Genomic DNA, 18,353 nt, shown 5'->3' on the forward strand with positions numbered 1-18,353 from the left:
ATTCAAAGTAAATACAAGGTAGTTTGGGGCAGGAGGGTACTAGAAGCTTGAGGGGATCATCCAAAGCTTCATGGAGAAGTTGGTACATGAGCCAAGCTTTAAAGGAAATTGGAGATTGATTCCAAGAAGCAGAGGTAAATAGAAAGTAGATTCCAGGCATTATGGATAGACAAGGCAAGGAGATAAGAGATGGAAGCTAGGAGGTAAGGAACAGCAAGGAGGTCATATGGCTGGATTGTAGAGTATATGGAAGGGGAGTAATATATAGGAAGGCAGTAAGGTTCCAGATTATTTCAATAACAAATAGAATATATGCTTGAGGCTAAAGAAATTGTCAGACCTGACTGATCAACACTTCAGTGGGTTCTAAAGCTGCAATTCTATGACATCTATGAAGGTTCCAAGGTCAAGAATGTATTAACTCTGCTTACTGAAAGTACATGAAAGTGTAGTTATACTGAAGGAGCATGATGAAATGACGCTGACTCTGAGAGGATGTATTGACAATTTCTTACAGATGATATATTCTAATAGTATGACACAAATACCCTGAACACTAGTGTCTAGTAATATTAATACTATTATTCTTGGGATAGATTTGACTCACCTCATGTGATGATTAATGGAAACTTGTCCTTTAACCATATTGAACATTTACAGCTAAATTTAAAGCTCTATCAAGAAACATTAGATGAGTTAGGTTTTAATCATTAATAATGTATTATAGACTCAATAACTTTAGTAATGGACCCTATGAAAAAATCTTGGGGATACTATGTTTCAGGTTATTGACATACATCAGGAGCTGAATTTTATCTTGAACTTGGGACCATTTATAAATACCATTGAAAATGCTGATGTTTCTTGAAGAATCTTGCTATTGACCTTTTTCATATCACAAAATAGAGGAATTTTGCTGTCATGTGACTAATAAAGATCACCTGTTGAGCAACTATAAGCTTTGCTCTGAAAGATTCTAAAATAGTAAACTCTCTCAAAGTGGCCCTCTTTATAGGAAAGAATCTTAAGCTATATCTTTGATCCTGCAAATAGAATGCTGATGTAACTCTGCACAAGCTGATCAGGAATTAGTATATTTGAAGTGACCTATTATTAGTACAACTGAACTTTGACTGTACCCCAAGATCATCATAGGCCCCTTTCAATCTTCCTTCTACCCCTCTCCTACTTCACCGCGGGTGATCGCATAAGCATTTCTATGTAGAGGACATCCAGACTGATACATCTACTCCCTAGTTTTAGATCCACCACAACATAAGTCCACTGGACATTTTGAACTTGATGTCCTAGAGGTTTTCAATATATTTGAAATAGAATTCAACATCTTTTCTTCTAAAACCCACCCCACTTCCTAACTCTTCTACTCTCTTCCTAACTTAACTATATCATCATCATCATTCTAGTCACTCAGCTTCATGGCTCCTCTGGTTGGCATTTAGACCCCTGTATAAATCTAATTCCAACCAATCTAGTCAGACTCATTGCATATTAGTCCTCTTTATGCACTATAAGATGCTGGCAAACCATCCTACTTGTTGTTCCTTGTACACAAAATTCTGTGTCTTTGCCTTGCTTTGAATCCATTCCATCTTCACTTTCTTCTCTTAGAATTCCTAGATTCTTTTAAAGATCAACTCAAGAACTACCTCCTATAGGAAGATTTTCCTGATTCACCCAGCTGCTAGTGTTGCTTCACCCTGCCCCTTCCTCCCTATACCATGCCACCTTTCAAAACCTTTTTTTTTTTTGCCTTTTGGAGGGCAATTGGGGTTAAGTAACTTGCCCAAGGTTACACAGCTAGTATTTTTGTGTGGGTGTTAAGTGTCTCAGGCCGGAACCAAATTCGGGTCCTCCTGACTCCAGGGCCAGCGCTTTATTCACTGTGCCACCTAGCCGCCCCTCAAAATCTTTTAAAAGTGAATGTTGAAAACTATCTTTACATATAATTGGAAAAAAATAAAATACTACTAAGGGCAAGGATGGGGCAGGGGAGAAGAATAAAGAAGTCTGTTTTGCTTGTGACTATTCTGTCCCCATTAATATCCTCCCTCTTAACTTGCCCCCATTCCCATGTGTCTTCCTGTTGAGTTTAAAGTATTTCTATACCAAACTATGTATGTGTTATATTCTCCTTTGTTCATTTTAGACAAAAGTGAGGTTTATCTAATACCTACTTGATACCTCTTCTCTCTCCCTAATAGCCCCCAAAGATAAAAAATAGAAAATTCCACCCCTTCTTCCTTTCTATGTTAGTGTATTCTTTTACCATTCCTTCTCAAAACAGAGCCAACAGAGCAGGGCTTCTGTTTTTTCTCATTTAACTTTCTTAATATCATTTGAAGACATCACGTTTCTCAAAGGACACTTGTTTCTTCTCTGTCTATCAAAATTTAACCCTATATCATCATAAATCTCCTAACCAGTTAAACAATCTGACTTTCTAGGTTCCTTCTGCTGGTATTTCAAAGTTTCTATTCAACTCTTGTGTTTTTTTTTTATCAGAAATGCTTACAAATCCTCTATTTCATTAAAAGTCTATTTTTCTTTTTCCTCTATAGGATATATTCAGCTTTGGAGGATAAGTTGTTATTGGTTTTAAGTCTTTATCTTTTGCTTTTTGGTGTTGAGGACCACAGCCAGTGGGGCTCTGACCCTGATGGCTGAATAAGCCCTCTCAGTATAAGACCCTGTTAAACAGGCCTGGATGAGTACCCCATCCCCCAGGACGGCTCACAGGCATGGGCTTCACATCCCCAAGAGAAGAGCAGTATGCTCCCAGTCTGGGAACAATGATGCTTGCAGTGTTCTCAGGGAAAACTAGCAATGTAGTGTTAACTAGAAGCCTTGGGACAACTCCATCCTGTTCTAGGGAGGTTTAGAGAGATTTGGAACATCCTGCCCCATACTCCGTACCCTGATAACAAGGATAGAGTACACGGCTGTCACGTATGAGGCAAATGGGAACTAGGACAATGTTGTAATCCCAAAGGTAATGGCTTATGATGACTATGCAGTTTTACACTATATATTGCATTCTTAGATGAATAAAGTTGAATCTGTTTTCCACCATACTGGAATCCCATCTCGTTATGATTGTCAGCCTCTGGGTAAGTAATCTTTTTATCTTTCTTGTCACCTAAATTTCCTTCTCAGCTCTGCTGCTGGCTTGCAGGGCTCCTCTCTACCACTATCTCAGACTCTGCCACAGAAGGGCAAGGGTCCCTGGGTGGGCTTGGCTCCCCACATTTTGGAATATTGTGTTCCATACTTTCTTCTCACTTATTATAGAAACTTCCAGATCTTGTGTGATCTTCTGTTAATTGAACTGCTTCTTTCTAGATATTGGCAGTATTTCTTCTTTGATTCAGCCTGTCTGGACTTTTCTATGACATTTCTGGAACTTTTCATTTTGGAGTTCCTTTAAGAGATCTTCAGTGGGTTATTTCTAGCTTTACCTTGTCCTCTGGTTCTAAAATATATGGGAATTTTTAATTTATAATTTCTTGAATACCATATCTGGGTTTTTTTTGTGGGGGGGGGCGTGTTTAGCCTTGGAATACCTAAGGCTAAATTAAAATCCAGCCTCAGGCACATACTAGCTGTGTGACCCTGGGCACGTCACTTAACCTCAGTTTCATCCCATAAACAACAACAACAAAAAAGAAAGACACTGTGGCAAAAGGAGAGGCCTTGGGTATTCTTCCTATGGAAGTCAACATAAGGTGTATGAAATGAGCTGCAGTCCTTTGCCTCTGAATTTCTCCTTTTTCTATTTTAGATGAAAGGATTAGGGAATACTATCTTGTGAATTTTCAAAGTGCAGGAAAGTGAGTCTCTGGGCATCTTTCATTACAGTGTCCTGGTGTTTTGGCCTACTAAGATCCCAGAGCTAAGTTTTCAGGCAGACCAGAATCAATACTCAAAGAAGAAAGGCATCAATTAGTCTAGAGGTGGTTGAGTTGAGGAGTCATTCTGGCACTGATGCTTTATGGGGATGTGAACTTGTTAGGAACAATGTTAAGTAGAATCATGCAACACATAGAAGTAGTTGGGTAGCACAACAATTAGAGCTGCTGGGCCTGTAGTCAGGAAAACCCAAGTTCAAATCCAGACTAAGACAATAGCTGTGTTAACCTAATCAAGTGACTTGACCTTTGTCTATTTCAATTTCCTCAAGTGCAAAATGTAGATAATTAATAGGGTAGTTGTGAAGATCAAATGAGACCGTATTTGTCGAGTGCTTAGCACAATGCCTGGCACATAGTGTTGGTGCTCAGTAGTTTTTTAGTTGTGTCCAACTCTTTGTGATGCCATATGGGGTTTTCTTAACAAAGATACTGGACTGAGGTGTCATTTAGTTCTCCAACTCATTTTACAGATGAGGAAACTGAAGCAAATGGGGATAAGTGATTTACCCAGGGTCACACAGCTAGTCTGATGCCAGGTTTGAACTCAGGAAGACGTCTTCCCAACTCCAGACTTGGCACTCTATCCACTGCTCTATCTAGCTACCCACAGGAACATAATATAAGCTTAAAAATGCTTGTTTTCTCCCTCCCTCCTCCTAAGATCGAGCCCACTTTCCCCAGAGTAGTAGTATGGGGAAGAATGGGACTCTGAGGTATTGGGAGAACATATTTGTATTTTTGTTTTTGCTACATCTTCAAAGTAAATATCTCTTTTAAATAGTTAATTGATGTCAATTATTTAAAGAGAACTGGGCTGTTGGTTAGTGACACCTGACAGTGGAGGAAATAACTGGAAGGGTCTCATGCACAAGGTAATAGAGAACAGCTACCTCCAAACCTGTTATACTCAGAACTCTGGGGGTGCAATATGGCCTAGTTATGGGATAATGGGCCAAAGCTCATTTACAGAGAGATGGTTTTCACTTTTTAAAAGCTCTGTTGTTAGTAGGACACTCTTACTCGGACTCACAGTGAGAAAGGAAGGGGGTATTTCTCTCTCTTCTTCACACTCCAGGAGCAAGGATCATTGCATTTATATGGAAGCAAGAATGTGTACCTGCCTAGCCAAACCTGGGGTTTCCTGAGAAACAGATGTTTCTAATCTTAAGGGTAGCCTCATGATTTGGGAGAAGAGAAGAGTACCATTGCCAGAAGAATCTGCTGCTATGAACACTCAAGAGTCATACATAACTGATTAAAAGATTTAAGGTTTGGGAGGTCTCTGAACAGGACAGGTCAATAAGAAGAATCTCTTGAACAGAACCAAAAAGTTGTTTTTACTTCATTCGAGAATCTAATAGGAGTAATGAGTTCCTGCTTTGCACTTTATTTATAAAAGTAGACTTAAGTCTGTGGTGTTTTAAGCATTTCTTTTGGGGTGGAAAAAATAAATAGCTGTCTGATGCTTGATTGGATACATTTTCTAGTAGGGACCCAGTTAATAATTCAAGGATATATTCAAGGGAATTTCCAGGTAGGGGCAATGGACCAGAGAATTAAAAGAAAAGCCTTGTCCCTTTTCTTTGGGATCAGATTCAGCCTAAAGAATGAATCTAAGTCTATTTGAGCCCAGAGACCTTTTTGTAAATAGGTGCTTTCTGGGACATGAATAACACACAAATGTAGGAATGAAGTGGTTTGAGAGGTTCAAGGACCCCTCAAGGACCAGAGTGCTGGAGAGGGTCTTATAGAATGCATTCATGGACTCAAACATTCTTCAAGTCAAGTTGGTAAAGATTTATTTTTACACTTTTCAGTGGGCAAAAGTTCTTAAGGAACCCAGGACCTTAGAGGGATATAGTTAAAGTTTATATAGGATAAACTATAGTAAAACAAATGCTAAATATACTAATTAGGTGATTCAAGGCAGATTTAAATCAAAACAGGACCACAGGGAGGTGTGGTTTTTAGGTCTGCTACATCACTAAGTCAACTAGGAGTCCAAGCCAACTGAAGATTGCCCTGTCTGCCCACCAATCAATGTTTTGTTTGACAAGATAGGTGTAGAGAGTATGTGTGTGTGTGTGTGTGTGTGTGTGTGTGTGTGTCTAAAGTTTAGAACACACATAATGATGAGTCCAGAACTCATATAATGAGGTAAGGAGTTGGTATAGATAACCCTGTGGGTACTGAATATCTTTATGAGCCAGTAAAAAGTCAGTTCAAACTAATAATTCCTACAGGCATTGTTTGTTACTGTACCAGGGAAAGAGATAAGTGTTTTGCTGGGACTCATTCATGAGTAATTGCTAGGCATAGTGTCCTTGGGCTGAAGAGAAACTGTCTGGGATAGTGTTTTGAGGCTAGGGAGAAATGTGATCTTGGAAGTGAGGTCCAAGCAAAGGTATCCAAGCAACCCATCAGAAGCATACATGCACATCAACAAACACCTATTTGATAGAGAGCAAGGGAAAACAGGTTCTAATTCTACTTGTAATTAGCCATTTATTCTTAGATAAGTTCTTCTGGGCTTCATTTTTTTTTCCTTTATGGTTGGATTTCTTTTCTTTTCTTTTTTTTTTTTTTGGAGGACAATTGGGGTTAAGTGACTTGTCTAAAGTCACAGGGCTAGTAATCATGTCAAGTGTCTGATGCCAGATTTGAACTCAGGTCCTCCTGACTCCAGGGCCCACCAGTGCTCTATTCACTTTGCCACCTAGCCATCCCTATGGTTGGCTTTCACTTGCCTCAAGGATCAAATACAAAATCCTCTGTTTTGTGTTCAAAGTCCTTTATAAGCCATTGCCACCCCCCTCGTTCCCCCTCCTTCCAGTCTTATTATATACCCAATTCCTTTCACTTACTCTTCAGTTCAGTGACTTGGGTTTCTTTGCTGCTCCTCCAATAAGATACTCTGCCTGGAATGCCCTCTCTCATCTCTACCTCCTGGCTTTCTTCAAGTCTCAACTAAATCCTATCTTCTATAAGAAGTATTTCCCAATCCCTCTTAATTCTAGTCCATTTTCTTTTTTAATTATTTCCTATTTTTCCTCATTTGTACAGATTTGTTTGTATGTTATCCCCCCATTAGTTTGTGAGCTTCTTGAGGACAGACTCTCTTTTTCCTCTTTTTGTATTCTCAGCACTTAGCACAATGCCTTACACTAATCAATATTTGTTTATTGACTGACTTGATGACCTCTGGGATCCCATACAGATCTAATATTATACAATGTCAGACATGTGACCCCAGAAACACATTCAATTCACAGAAGCATAAATTTAGAGTTGGAATATTCAATACTTTCTAGCTTTCTGCTAGGAACTACTTGTAATTCCCAAGTGAAGTAGCAGGTTTCTTTGGATCAGAGAATGTTTAAGTGCTGGAAGGGTTTCTGGGGATCATTTAATCCAGGGATTCTTGATTTTGAGCTTATTCCTTTTAATAACTATATTTCAATATAAGTTTCCTTTGTGATCCTATACATTTGTTTTATGCATTTTAAAACACTAATATGAGAAGGGAGCCATAGACTTCACCAGACTAACAAATGGGTGGGTCCATCACACATAGGCAAAAAAGAGTAAGACGTCCTGATCTTGTCCAACTCCATTTTACAAATGGGGAAAATGAGACTCAGAAAGGAAATGTGATTACACAGTTAACAAGGGGTAAAATTTCGAGTCTTTAATTTCTAAGTCATAAAGTATTGGGAAGAAAGAGAGAAGAATACAAAGGTGGAAATTGAGGCTATAGAAAAATGCTAACTCAAACTTTATTCTAAAAAAGGTTGGAAAAATTATTTTGGGCCAACGTCCTTTCCATGACACCTTGTATGTATCCCTGAGGTTGGGGTGCTGTGACCCATGAAAACTACACAAATTTCTCTCTTTCTCTCTCTCCTCCTTCCTTCCTTTTTCTTCACGTCTGTCTTTTCTTTCTTTAACATCCACTTAAGCAGGTCTTTCATTCCCGGAACTATACAGTCAGCAGTCTGCGGACGTTTCTGTGTGAGGGGCAATACCGGAAGGGACCTACTCCACAGCTGTCATTGTTTTCAACTACAGCTGGAGTGGCCATTCTACCCCCAACTATCTCTCGCTTTAAGGCCATCTCTAACCAGAGGCGAGCCTGCACAGCGCTTCCGGATTTTCTTTTCGGCCTGGTTCTCTCAAGAGGAAGCCAGAACGAGATGGTCTCCGACGGACGTTTTAGGAAGGCGCACCCACCTCCTCTTCCGGTGTCTCCTGGCACTTTTTCTCCTCGCGCACGTGGGTCCCGGAGAAGTTGGGGCTCCGCACGGCTGGACTGTGAGGTCGGGCGGGGACGGCGAACTCTGCCGGTGACATCTACGTCACCATGGTGAGCGCGTGCAGGGTGGGGTGAGGGAGGATACAATATGGGGGTTCTCGGCCTCCGGCGGGGTGGAGAGGAAAGGGGAGCTTCGGGACAAGTGCAGGGAGGCGGAGCTGCCACTCACAAGTCCAAGTTCGGACCCTTGAGGTGTCCCAGAGCACCTCGGAGCGGCTTGGAGGAAGTTGGAGATTGGCGTCCCGCCGCCACACTTAGCCCAGTGCCCCACGTACAGTGGGCGCTTAATGAATGCTTGTTGCCTTGACTTTCGACATTTCACTTAACTCCACCATGTAGGTCTTAGAAGGTCATCAAGTCCAACTTTGCAGAAGGGGAAACTGAAGCCCAGAGGGAGGTGCCCGGTAGCAGAAAGCTAATTAGTGGGACCAGAACCCAGGTTCCTTCGATGTTTGCACTTCTTTGTGGTCTCTGCTGCATTTTTATTACTTTCTGAGCCTCAGCTTTCTCATCTGTTAAATGGGTGTAAAATCACCATGTATTTATTAAGTGCCAGCTCTCAAGAGTACTGCTTAGCATCTTGTAGCATCTTACTGACTGACAACCATGACCTGGGCTAAGTACTTGGGATACCTTGCTTTGTATATATTTGCATCTTGTCTCACGATTAGATTAGCTTCTTGAGGGCGGGGACTGTCTTTTACCTGTCTTTGTATCTTCAGCACATTGCATTGTGCCTGGCAGTAGTAGAGTTGATTATTGAATTGACTTGAAAACCGCTCCTTCGTCCGTTCTCCGCCCCCCCCCCCCCTTCCTTCAAGTAGCTAGCTAATTGAGGCTAATAAAAGGCTAATGAGCCTTTTCAAGCTAAAGTCTTTAACAGGTTTCAGTTTGACTTAGGCAGCGCTTATTCAGTGATTAAGGTTTAATTAAAAAATGTGGTAAAGAATAGCCTCTTAAAAAAAAAAAAAGATCTTGGAGGGGAAGACCCTCAGTGTTTCTGGGCAAAACAGAAACAATTGTTATTTACATTTATTCCACTCAATCAGGCCCCAAACAGTGACCAAGTTGGGCTTGGTCTGGGACCAGAATGATTTGAAGTTAAGGCTGGTCTTTAAGAGAAAACAAAACAAAACAAATTCACTACATCCTGGGCCATGTCCAGTTGTTCCAATGTGTCATGTCATGGCAACACCTCTCTAATGTCATGGTCCTCTTAGAGAACAAAGGACAAACAGCAGCAGGCTAATGGAGGAGAAAACAGCAGTGATCTCACAGGGTTGTCAGGAGGATTGAATGAATCTCAACTTCAGTTTCATTTTATGTGGATAGCTCTTACTTTACCTTAAGCTAAGACAGGAAAACCTAACTTCAAATCTGCCTAGGATATCTATTAGCAATTTAACCCTAGGCAAATCATTTAACCTCTGTTTACCTCAGTTTTCTCATCTGTAAAATGACCTGGAGAAGGAGATGCCAAACCCCTCCCATCTTTGCCAAGAAAACCCCAAATGAGATCATGAAGAGTTGGATGACTGAAAATGACTGAACAATAAATGTAGTACTTTCTGTGTGCCAAACACTGGCTGTACAATTATTATCTTATTTGATCTTCACAACAAACCTGGGAAACAGGTGTTGTTGTCCTCATTTTACAGATGAGGAAACTGAGGTAAACAAGTTAATTGACTTGCCAAGGGCCACACAGCTAGGAAATATCTGAGGTAGCATTTGAACTCCTGTCTTCCTGACTAGACTCTGCTATCCATGGGCCACCTAGCTGTAGAGTGCTGGAACTGTAGTCAAGAAGACTTGAATTCAAATTCTGCCTTTTACTCTAACTACCTGGATATAAACCTGGATAAGTCATTTAACCACTGTGTTATTCAGTTTCCTCAAAAATAAAATGGGCATATCTCACAGGGTTATTGTGAGGATTAAATGAGATAATATTTGTAAAGTGCTTAGCACAGTGCTTATTAAATGCTTTTACCTTCTAGCCCCCCTAATTCATCTGTAGTCACACAGGCAGTAACTGTTATAAGCTGAGGTTTCAACCTTTCTTGCATCCTAACAATATGAGTGCCAAGTCCCATGCATTTGGGGATCCAGGGCCTTTCCTGCTTTATGGCTTTGTGTTGTGGGGCCAGTCACACCCTATAGGAATACTGGGGAAGCCTGGGTTAGAATTCCAACCCATACCTATAACTAATTGACCCTCGGCCTTTTAACCTTTTTCCTCATGTGGGAAATGGAGAAAATTTGTCTGTGTTGTTATCAGGATCAGTGTAAAGATTGAGTGACAACTTATCTACCATTATCCTCCCCTCAGGGACTCCATTTTCTCATCTTTAGAATAAGACTGTCTAAATGTCTCCCAGTGCTTCCTTCCTCTGGATGTTATGTTATGTTATGTTAATTTTAACTTCACCTTTGACAAATAGAATGTAAAGTCTTTGAGGGAAGGGACCTGAATCTTTACCTTTATACTTCCAACAGCTAGCACAGTGCCTGGCACACAGTAGAAGATTTATACCTTTGTTGAAATAGGTGAGCATCTATGTATGACAGTTGGAGTATTTTACCCCAGTGTTAAAGCTAAGTTTGTGGAGTGCTGTGAAAGAAATGAAAAGTGCTGAGAGTGCTGGCTTCTCATCCTGACTTTTCCTCCACCCTTGTGTAAGTCACTGTCATTAGAGAATTATAAAGCTGGAGGTTATCTAGTTCACCTTCCATTCACTGAGGCACATAAGAGTAAAGGTATCTGCTTGAGTTCTTACTAGGTAGTTTTAGAGCTGGAATTGAAACTATACTCTAAATTGAGGTTTTTCTACTCATCCATGGAGTTGAAGAGAAAGAACCTTTGGGGACTCTGTTTGAACAAGACCTTTTACTGCTTGTCATCATCCAAGGGGATGGTATTGGTGGACAACTGGGGGTCATGATTTGTTTTGAGAGAAATTGGGGCTTCTGTTCTTATATTATTTTTCTCTTGAAGACAAAGAGGTTTTACAGTGGGTAAAGGAGACCTTAATAGAGAAAATATCCTTTCAATTCTGTCAACAAGTATTTATTAAATAACATGAGCAAGCACTGTGCCAGGTGCTGGCAATACCAAACTGATAAGCTGTGTTTTTCCTCAAGAAGCTTGTGGTCTTCTGGGAAATAGTCCTAAGAAGTTTGTATTCAGTATACATGAAGTACAAGGAAAGGGGAGAGAGAGAGACAGACTTAATAAATGTTGATTGATTCTGCTTACACATAGTATACCCAAAAGTCTTAGTGCAGTTTTAAGCTTCAATATCTTATGTACTTGTTTTCTCCTCCATGTCACTTCTTTCTGTCACTTTGTTCTTATTATTATCCCCATTGCCTAGCAGCTTCTCAGTAGCACTTAATAAATGCTTGTTGATTGATTCTTATCAGAGATAAGTACATAGAGTATATGGAGAACAAATATAAATGTTAAATAAAGGAATAAATACAAGGTGGCTAGACACAAGGTGGGAAGGTGGGTACTAGCAGTTTTGGGGGTCAGGAAATGCTTAATGTAGATGGTGTTTGAGGATCACCTCAAGTCTTGAAGGGATTCTGTAAAGTAGACTTCTATGTGAGGTAAGAATACAATCCAGGAATGGAGGGTGGCCAGTACAAAGGCATAGAGGTAGAGAAGAAGCTAGATCACAGTGTGAGAGGGGAATAATACGTGGTGAGGTAGCAAAGACGTATTGAAGTCTGGTTTTGAGGGACTTTAAAGCTAAAAAGAGTTTGTATTTTAAATCTTAGAGGTAATAGACTGGAGTTTATTGAGTAGGCGGGTGACATGGTCACATCTGCTCTTAAGAAAAATAACCTTGGCAACTGTCTGAAAGGACAGATTGGAGAGGAGAGACTGACAGGCTATCAGTAGTCCAGGTGATACCAATGAGGAGGATATTGTACTAGTACAGGTGACAGGCGATGAGAACTTGGAATTCAAAGCTGATTTCTGTGGGGGTGGGAAGAAGGGAACAGATTCGATGCAGATAAAAATCAACCTTTTTTATATGTCTGGATAAGGTGGGGGGGGGCAGTTTGAGGAAATTGGAAGAGTAGAGGATGAATCTGAGGTTAAAAATCAGGGGAATTAAAAATCAGAGAGAATGGCCATGGCCTCAATTGAAATAAGGTTTAGAGGAAGGCTGGGTTTAGTGAAGACGATGGTGATATGTTGGTTTTCAGAATCTGTGTAGAGATTTTGTAGGCAGTTGGTGTAGGACTAGAGCTCAGGGATGATATTAGAGATGGGTATGTAGTTTTGGGAGCTATCTATATATCTATATATATGGATAATCTCTGAGGGAAAGCACTAAAAGTAAGAACTGGTTCAGACTTCTTGCAAAAGTTGGGATTTTAGGTGAGACTTAAAAGAAGTTAGGATGGAGAGATGAGGGAGAGATTCCTAGGCATTGAGGGATAGCCAGTGAAATTGCAGAGAGTTAGGAGATAATGGAATATTTTGTTTAGGAGCAGCAAGGAGGCCATTGTCACTAGTGTACTTTGGGGTTGGGGGGAAGGGGAAAAGTTGGAAGGAATAAGAGGCCTGGAAAAGTTGGGGAGTTGGTGAAACTATCAAAAGATAGTTTGAGGAGAATGCCAGAAGACTAATCAGTACATTTTAAGGATTGATAGGGCCTGGGCCTGTTTGTGGGCAGTAGAAAAGGAGAATGTGAAGATAAAAGAAAGGAGTGTGGATGACTGAAAATACAAGCTCTCTGAGGAGATGCTGGGGGAAGCGAGCAAAAAGAAGGCTTAGGCTTAGCTTTGTTTAGGAGGAAGGCTGATTTTTGAGATGGAAACAGGAACTGAGAAAGTGATGGTTTTGAGGTTATCAGTTAGGGTAGAGAAGAGAAATTCATTGTGAATGGTCTCTGTGCTCTATAACCTGGAAGGGGTTGCTATATGTGGATTGAGAATGTAAAATGTTGGCACCCAGAAGGCAGGGTTGTTTTTGTTTCTGCCTTTGTGTCCCTAGGGCTCAGCTTTTAGTAGATGCCTGGCCTTAAATGGAGGTAGAATTGAATTGAGTCAAAGTGCCAGGGTTTGGCATAGTATCTGTTGTGACTATCATGGAAAGTCAATCAGAGAAGAATAAAAGGATTTCTGTGGAGCACTGAGGAACCAGCTGAGATTAGTTAAGTGTATGTTTGTATTGGAAACAGATGTCCCCAAGTGTTTGACTTCCAGCAAAGGGGGAATAGGAGCAGAGAAGGAAGATGGTGGGCAGAACCTAGGGTTGGATTTTGTCAAGATCTGAAGAGCTGTAGGAAAAGGTAGCAAGGGAATGGAGAGGAGAGCTTAGAGTAGAAGTGATTGTAACCATAGATCAGGACTGCAGAAAGAGGGAAAGTGAGGCCAGAAAACAAGAGAGATGAATACTAAGGGCAGAGATGGGCTAAGTGCCTGGGGTCTTGAGGGGAAAGAGGGATCATAATCAGGATGGACACTGGGTTTGGGAAAAATGAGATTCTGTGAGTAATGGAAAGATTGGTGGTAACAACTTCCCGTCTTTCAAGAGAGGAATTCCAGGGTCCTGAATCATGGAGGGAGAATTTTTATGGGTGATGATAAGATCAAGGGAAGGACATGACTATCCTTGTGTTGGGCTGGAAATGGAGTGGAGATACAGGTCAAGAGTTGGGATTGATGATATGAGAGGCCAGAATATTTGAGGAAGTCTGCTTGTATACTGAAAGTATACAAACACATAAATGAAAGAGGGTCTGGGTTAAGGGGGAGAAGCAGAGTGAGAGTAGGGTCCTGAACTTCTTTAGAAAGGTGAGAGAATGACCTGAGGGCTGGTAAGTTGGTTGTAGCCTGAATCTGGATGGAATGAAAGACTTTTTAAAAGTAATACTCTAAGGAGGGGAGGTTTCTAAGTGATGTTAGTGGATGAGTCAGTGGAGAACCAAAGAGGGTGTATGAGAAAAAGTGCATCAACTACCAGGTAAGTGTGGTGGCCAGTCAGTCTCTAGGATTGTTGATTTGAAGATAGGGAGCACATTGGAAGAGTCAGTTTTTAGGGAGTCAATAATATGGAAAAAGTATGAGGTGAAGGAATCAATTAATAGGCATTTAAACTCTGGCAAAGTACCATGTACTTTGTGGTAGATAAGTGGTAGGTAAAAGACAAAAGGAAGTTGATTATAGAATGTGATTTCAGAGGGCAGGAAGAATAGGAGTGGAGTAGATGGAGAAAAGAGAGGGGATTTTTTTGTCTAATTCACAGGGTTTAGGAGAAGAGGTAGTGGGAATTTGCTAGCCATAGTATGGAGAAATTAAGCAGTTCAGTAAGCATTTATTGAAGGCCTACTAGATTGAAGGCCTACTAGACTGGTTTGGACAAACTTGACAGAAATGAAAGTGCTGCTGCCTCAGGGAGCATTATTCTGAGGGGATGCAACATGGATGTAGGTAAGTGAATGTATCCAAAATAAATACAAAGTAGTTGGTGGGAAGCACTAATAGCTGCAATAATCAGAGAAGACCTTGATGTCAGTTCCACTGAACCTTGGAAGGTGCTGGCATTCTAAGAGGTGGAGGAAGATATACAGTACTATACTAGGTGGAGCTCAAGAGAGGGGAGGACTGGAAATGTAGATTTGGAATTCATGTTCAACCAGTTGGAGATGTAGTTGCAAAGTGAGAGAAAGAAATACTTAGGACATACCCCTGAGGCAAACCCACATATAGGGGCTGGGACATTGAGAAGTACCATAGATACCTGCTGATATGATCTCCTAGGGCTTTCCTGAGAGTATCCTGTATGTGGAACGTGGACTTGGATCCCAGGCTGGGGTTCTGAGTCTCTGTCATGTCCTTTTGACTACCAGAAGCTCAAGGCCTCTGGTAATGATTCTGCAGGGCAGGTCCTTGGTGCCTCAGGTCACAGGAGGCGATTTCATCTTATGAGAATCTGGTTTTACTTGACATTTTGCACTGTGTACCTTAAGTTGGTTGCATGATCTCAGAGAGGTAAGGTGATATTGTTATATCTGTGATATTGTTCCTGAGTATGACTGCTTCTGGATTCCTCTGGTATCTCTGTGATCTAAGCTTGATAAAAAAAAAAAAAAAGCCCATGTCTCACCACACAGGTGTATTGACAGCTCAATGACTGGGGTGAAATAGCCTCCAGGTTTTTGGTTATCCCTTGAAGTGGATTCACACTTGAGAATATTTGGTTTTTATTTCATGTGCTGGCAGTGCCACCTGACACACAAACATCTGAGATTACAGCTATTGTTATTCCCTGTTTGCCGCCTTGAGAATCAGGATAGCAAAACCTGGAAACTTTCTCAAACAGTTAAATTGAGGAGGAAGAAATTAGCTGCAAGTTGTTTTTCCAGACTTATTTTATACAACACTCTTTTAGGATGCTCTACATTTCAGCAAAACTAAGAGCTACTAAGTACTTGTGATAGTAATGGAACATAAAGATTCCCCTGTATTGGCTTGGTTTTCAAATTGATTGTGTTAAAACCCAGAGCTTGTTAATCCCACCTGTGGGATGGACTTGTTGATGTGAAAAGAGAGTCCTGAACTGGGAGGAGCTGGTGACGTAGATTTGGAGAGACAAGAGAGAGGCAGAAGGACCTTTTTGGAAGCAGCACCTCGTGGAGGCAGAGAGAGACGGAGAGCATTGCTGAGGGCTACTTTGAATTGCCCTGGACTTTTGAGACTTGCCCCCTGAGCTGCCAAGGACTGAGGAGACATGGCTGTTTTGCTGGTACTTTGTCTGTCTGTTTTGATGTTGTTTTGCCAGATTTGTCCACTGGTTAAGAAGCCCTGAGACTGTCCTGCAGACAGAGAGTGAATACTGTCCACTGGTGAAGGACAGTGCTGTTGTTGCAGGGGTCTGGAGACTGTCCTGCAGGCAGAGTGAATACTGTCCACTGGTGAAGGACAGTGCTGTTGTTGCAGCGGTCTGGGAACCTTTCTGTTGGTTCAGAAGCCCTGAAGAAGGATTTTCTTGTTGTATGTTTACAGAAATCCTGGGAGAGGGTTTTGCCAATGTTTTCAGGGGTTCTAGGACTGTTCTACAGACAGAGGATGAATTGATGAAGGGACTGGCAATGTATCTTGTGGCCTTGTTGAGCCTTGTCTCCCCAGGAACTAAGATTGCTGAGAACTTGCCTTGTGTCAACGGAAGCCAGATGATGTTCCAAAGGCTGCAGAGATTATAGCATATGGGAGGGATAACACTGTAACTATTGTTTATTCTGGAGAAGATGATTACAAAATTGTACCCTTAAGTCATTTATTCTACCGTGAGTGAGGCTACAATAGTCTGGTTATTGTCTCTTGGCTTCTTCTTGATTTTTTTGTTTGTTCACCTTGTTTGTTAGATTTATTTCCACAGGCTTGGTACCCTCCATCTGTAGATGCCTGATAGCTTAAGCTGGATGTCACCCCCTGTCTGTAACTGTGATGTGTCACCCTTGGACCTGGCATCAAGCATATTAAGAACTGACCTCTCAAATGGGACCCCTTAGGACAGGGACAGCTCTACATCCGATTTCAGCAGCAAGTAGCCATAGAAGAAGAGATCTTCACCCCTTACCACAAGATTTTGGGGCCCCATTTGTTCGGGGTGCTCAAGCCCCACCCTAAAATATGGTTTTCTGTGTTTATTGTGTGCTATTCTTGTTATATTGTTGTGAAATTTTGTTGACACCAGTTATTCCTACTGTATTTTTGCCAAGTAAGAGACATGAAAGATCTTGGGGCTGAATATAAGGATTATGGGATTTAAAGATCTTCCATGCCCCATTGGACTTGCTGGCGTAGCAGGAAGGGGCGGAGCAAGAGGAAGCGGAAGCCAAGCTAGCGTTCCTGCGGTGGCTGGCGGTGGTGGTGATGGCGGTGGCAGAGGCAGCGGCAGCGCAAAGCCCTTTTTTTTCAGTTAGCCAGAATTTCTGCTAAGGACGCCTGCTGAGGACTGCCAGGGGCCGGAGCTGCTGGGAGCGTGCTCCCCGGATGCTGGGTGGTTGCTGTGAGTGGGGAGAGGAGGACCTTTGCCTGAGGTAGCCTGTTCTGTTTCAAAGGCTTGAAAATGTGGGTGCTTTCTACTTTATCTACCTGTGCCAATGTCATAACTACTCTGATGGCTTTCACTTTCTGGTTTTGGGACTCAGTCTTTTGGTATCTTAATAAATTTTCTAGTTTATTTCCCCATATGGCAAGCATGATGTATTTTGTGATGGACAATTATATCAGCATATTTGTAATCTCCATAGGCATTGTGAATATGGCATTGCTGATACAGTACTCTAGGAAAATTTGAGGAGTAGAAAGAGAACTTTTATCTGGGGGAATCAGAGAAGGTTCAGTGGAGAAAGTAAGGCATAGATGAAAAGGGTGTGCATTCTAGGTGTGGAGAGCAGTCTGCATGGACACACAGAGGAGGAGGAGGAGGATTCAGTTCAGAGAATAATTAGTAGTTAAATTTGGCTGAATCAGAAGGGAAATAGTGCACATCAAATCCAAAATGGCAGTTTGCAGCCAGTCTGGGCAGGGCCTATCCCTGCTAGGGTGCAGAGTGTGTATAATATGCTTGCAGCCATAGGGACCTACTGAAGGTTTCTGAACAGGGAAGTGACATGGTCAGACATGTGCATTTGAAAGATTATTTTGACAGCTGTGTGACAGATGGATTGAAGCAGGAAGAGACTGGAAGCAGGGAAATTGGGTTAGGAAGCTATTATGGTAGTTTAGCTTAGAGATAATGAGGGCTTGAACTGGGAAAGGGACTTTTGTTAGTGGAAAGAAAGGGATGGCAGATGATCATTAGAATATGGAAGCCAAGGTCATTTCTTATTTGTCCATTTCCTTCATTACTGTAACATGCAGAGTTTCAGGCATGGGTGTGATCAAAAAAATTTGGAAGTAGGAGGAAGATCAGATTTAATGTAAAAGAAGATAAGCTTGGTTTCGAACATGTTGAATTTATGTTGGTGGGACATGTTAGTTGAGATGCCTGTCCAATAGGCAGTTTGAAATGCTGAAGATTAGTTGTGTGTGAGTGTGTGTGTGTGTGTGTGTGTGTGTGTGTGTGTGTGTGTGTGTGTGTG

At 41.4% G+C, this 18,353-nt stretch overlaps 1 protein-coding gene across 2 annotated transcripts in view; it reads left to right on the forward strand.

The window, feature by feature from the left end:
• The first annotated feature begins 3,009 nt into the window (after positions 1-3,009).
• The window catches only part of TMA16 (translation machinery associated 16 homolog), an 88,436-nt gene continuing 73,092 nt past the window's right edge, over positions 3,010-18,353 (forward strand). The window contains exon 1 of one of the 2 annotated variants that reach the window (XM_069097688.1): positions 3,010-3,128. In XM_069097688.1, the coding sequence (XP_068953789.1) occupies positions 3,111-3,128 (18 nt within the window). In that variant the 5' untranslated portion in view covers positions 3,010-3,110. Of the gene's footprint in view, positions 3,129-7,733; positions 8,293-18,353 lie in introns of those variants that run through there. The other variant, XM_069097697.1, reaches the window with a different exon arrangement.

This window comes from Petaurus breviceps, unplaced genomic scaffold (genome assembly GCF_028583685.1).
Source record: "Petaurus breviceps papuanus isolate PSGF00001 unplaced genomic scaffold, PetGlider_PUasm1.0 126, whole genome shotgun sequence".
Lineage (NCBI taxonomy): Eukaryota > Metazoa > Chordata > Mammalia > Diprotodontia > Petauridae > Petaurus > Petaurus breviceps.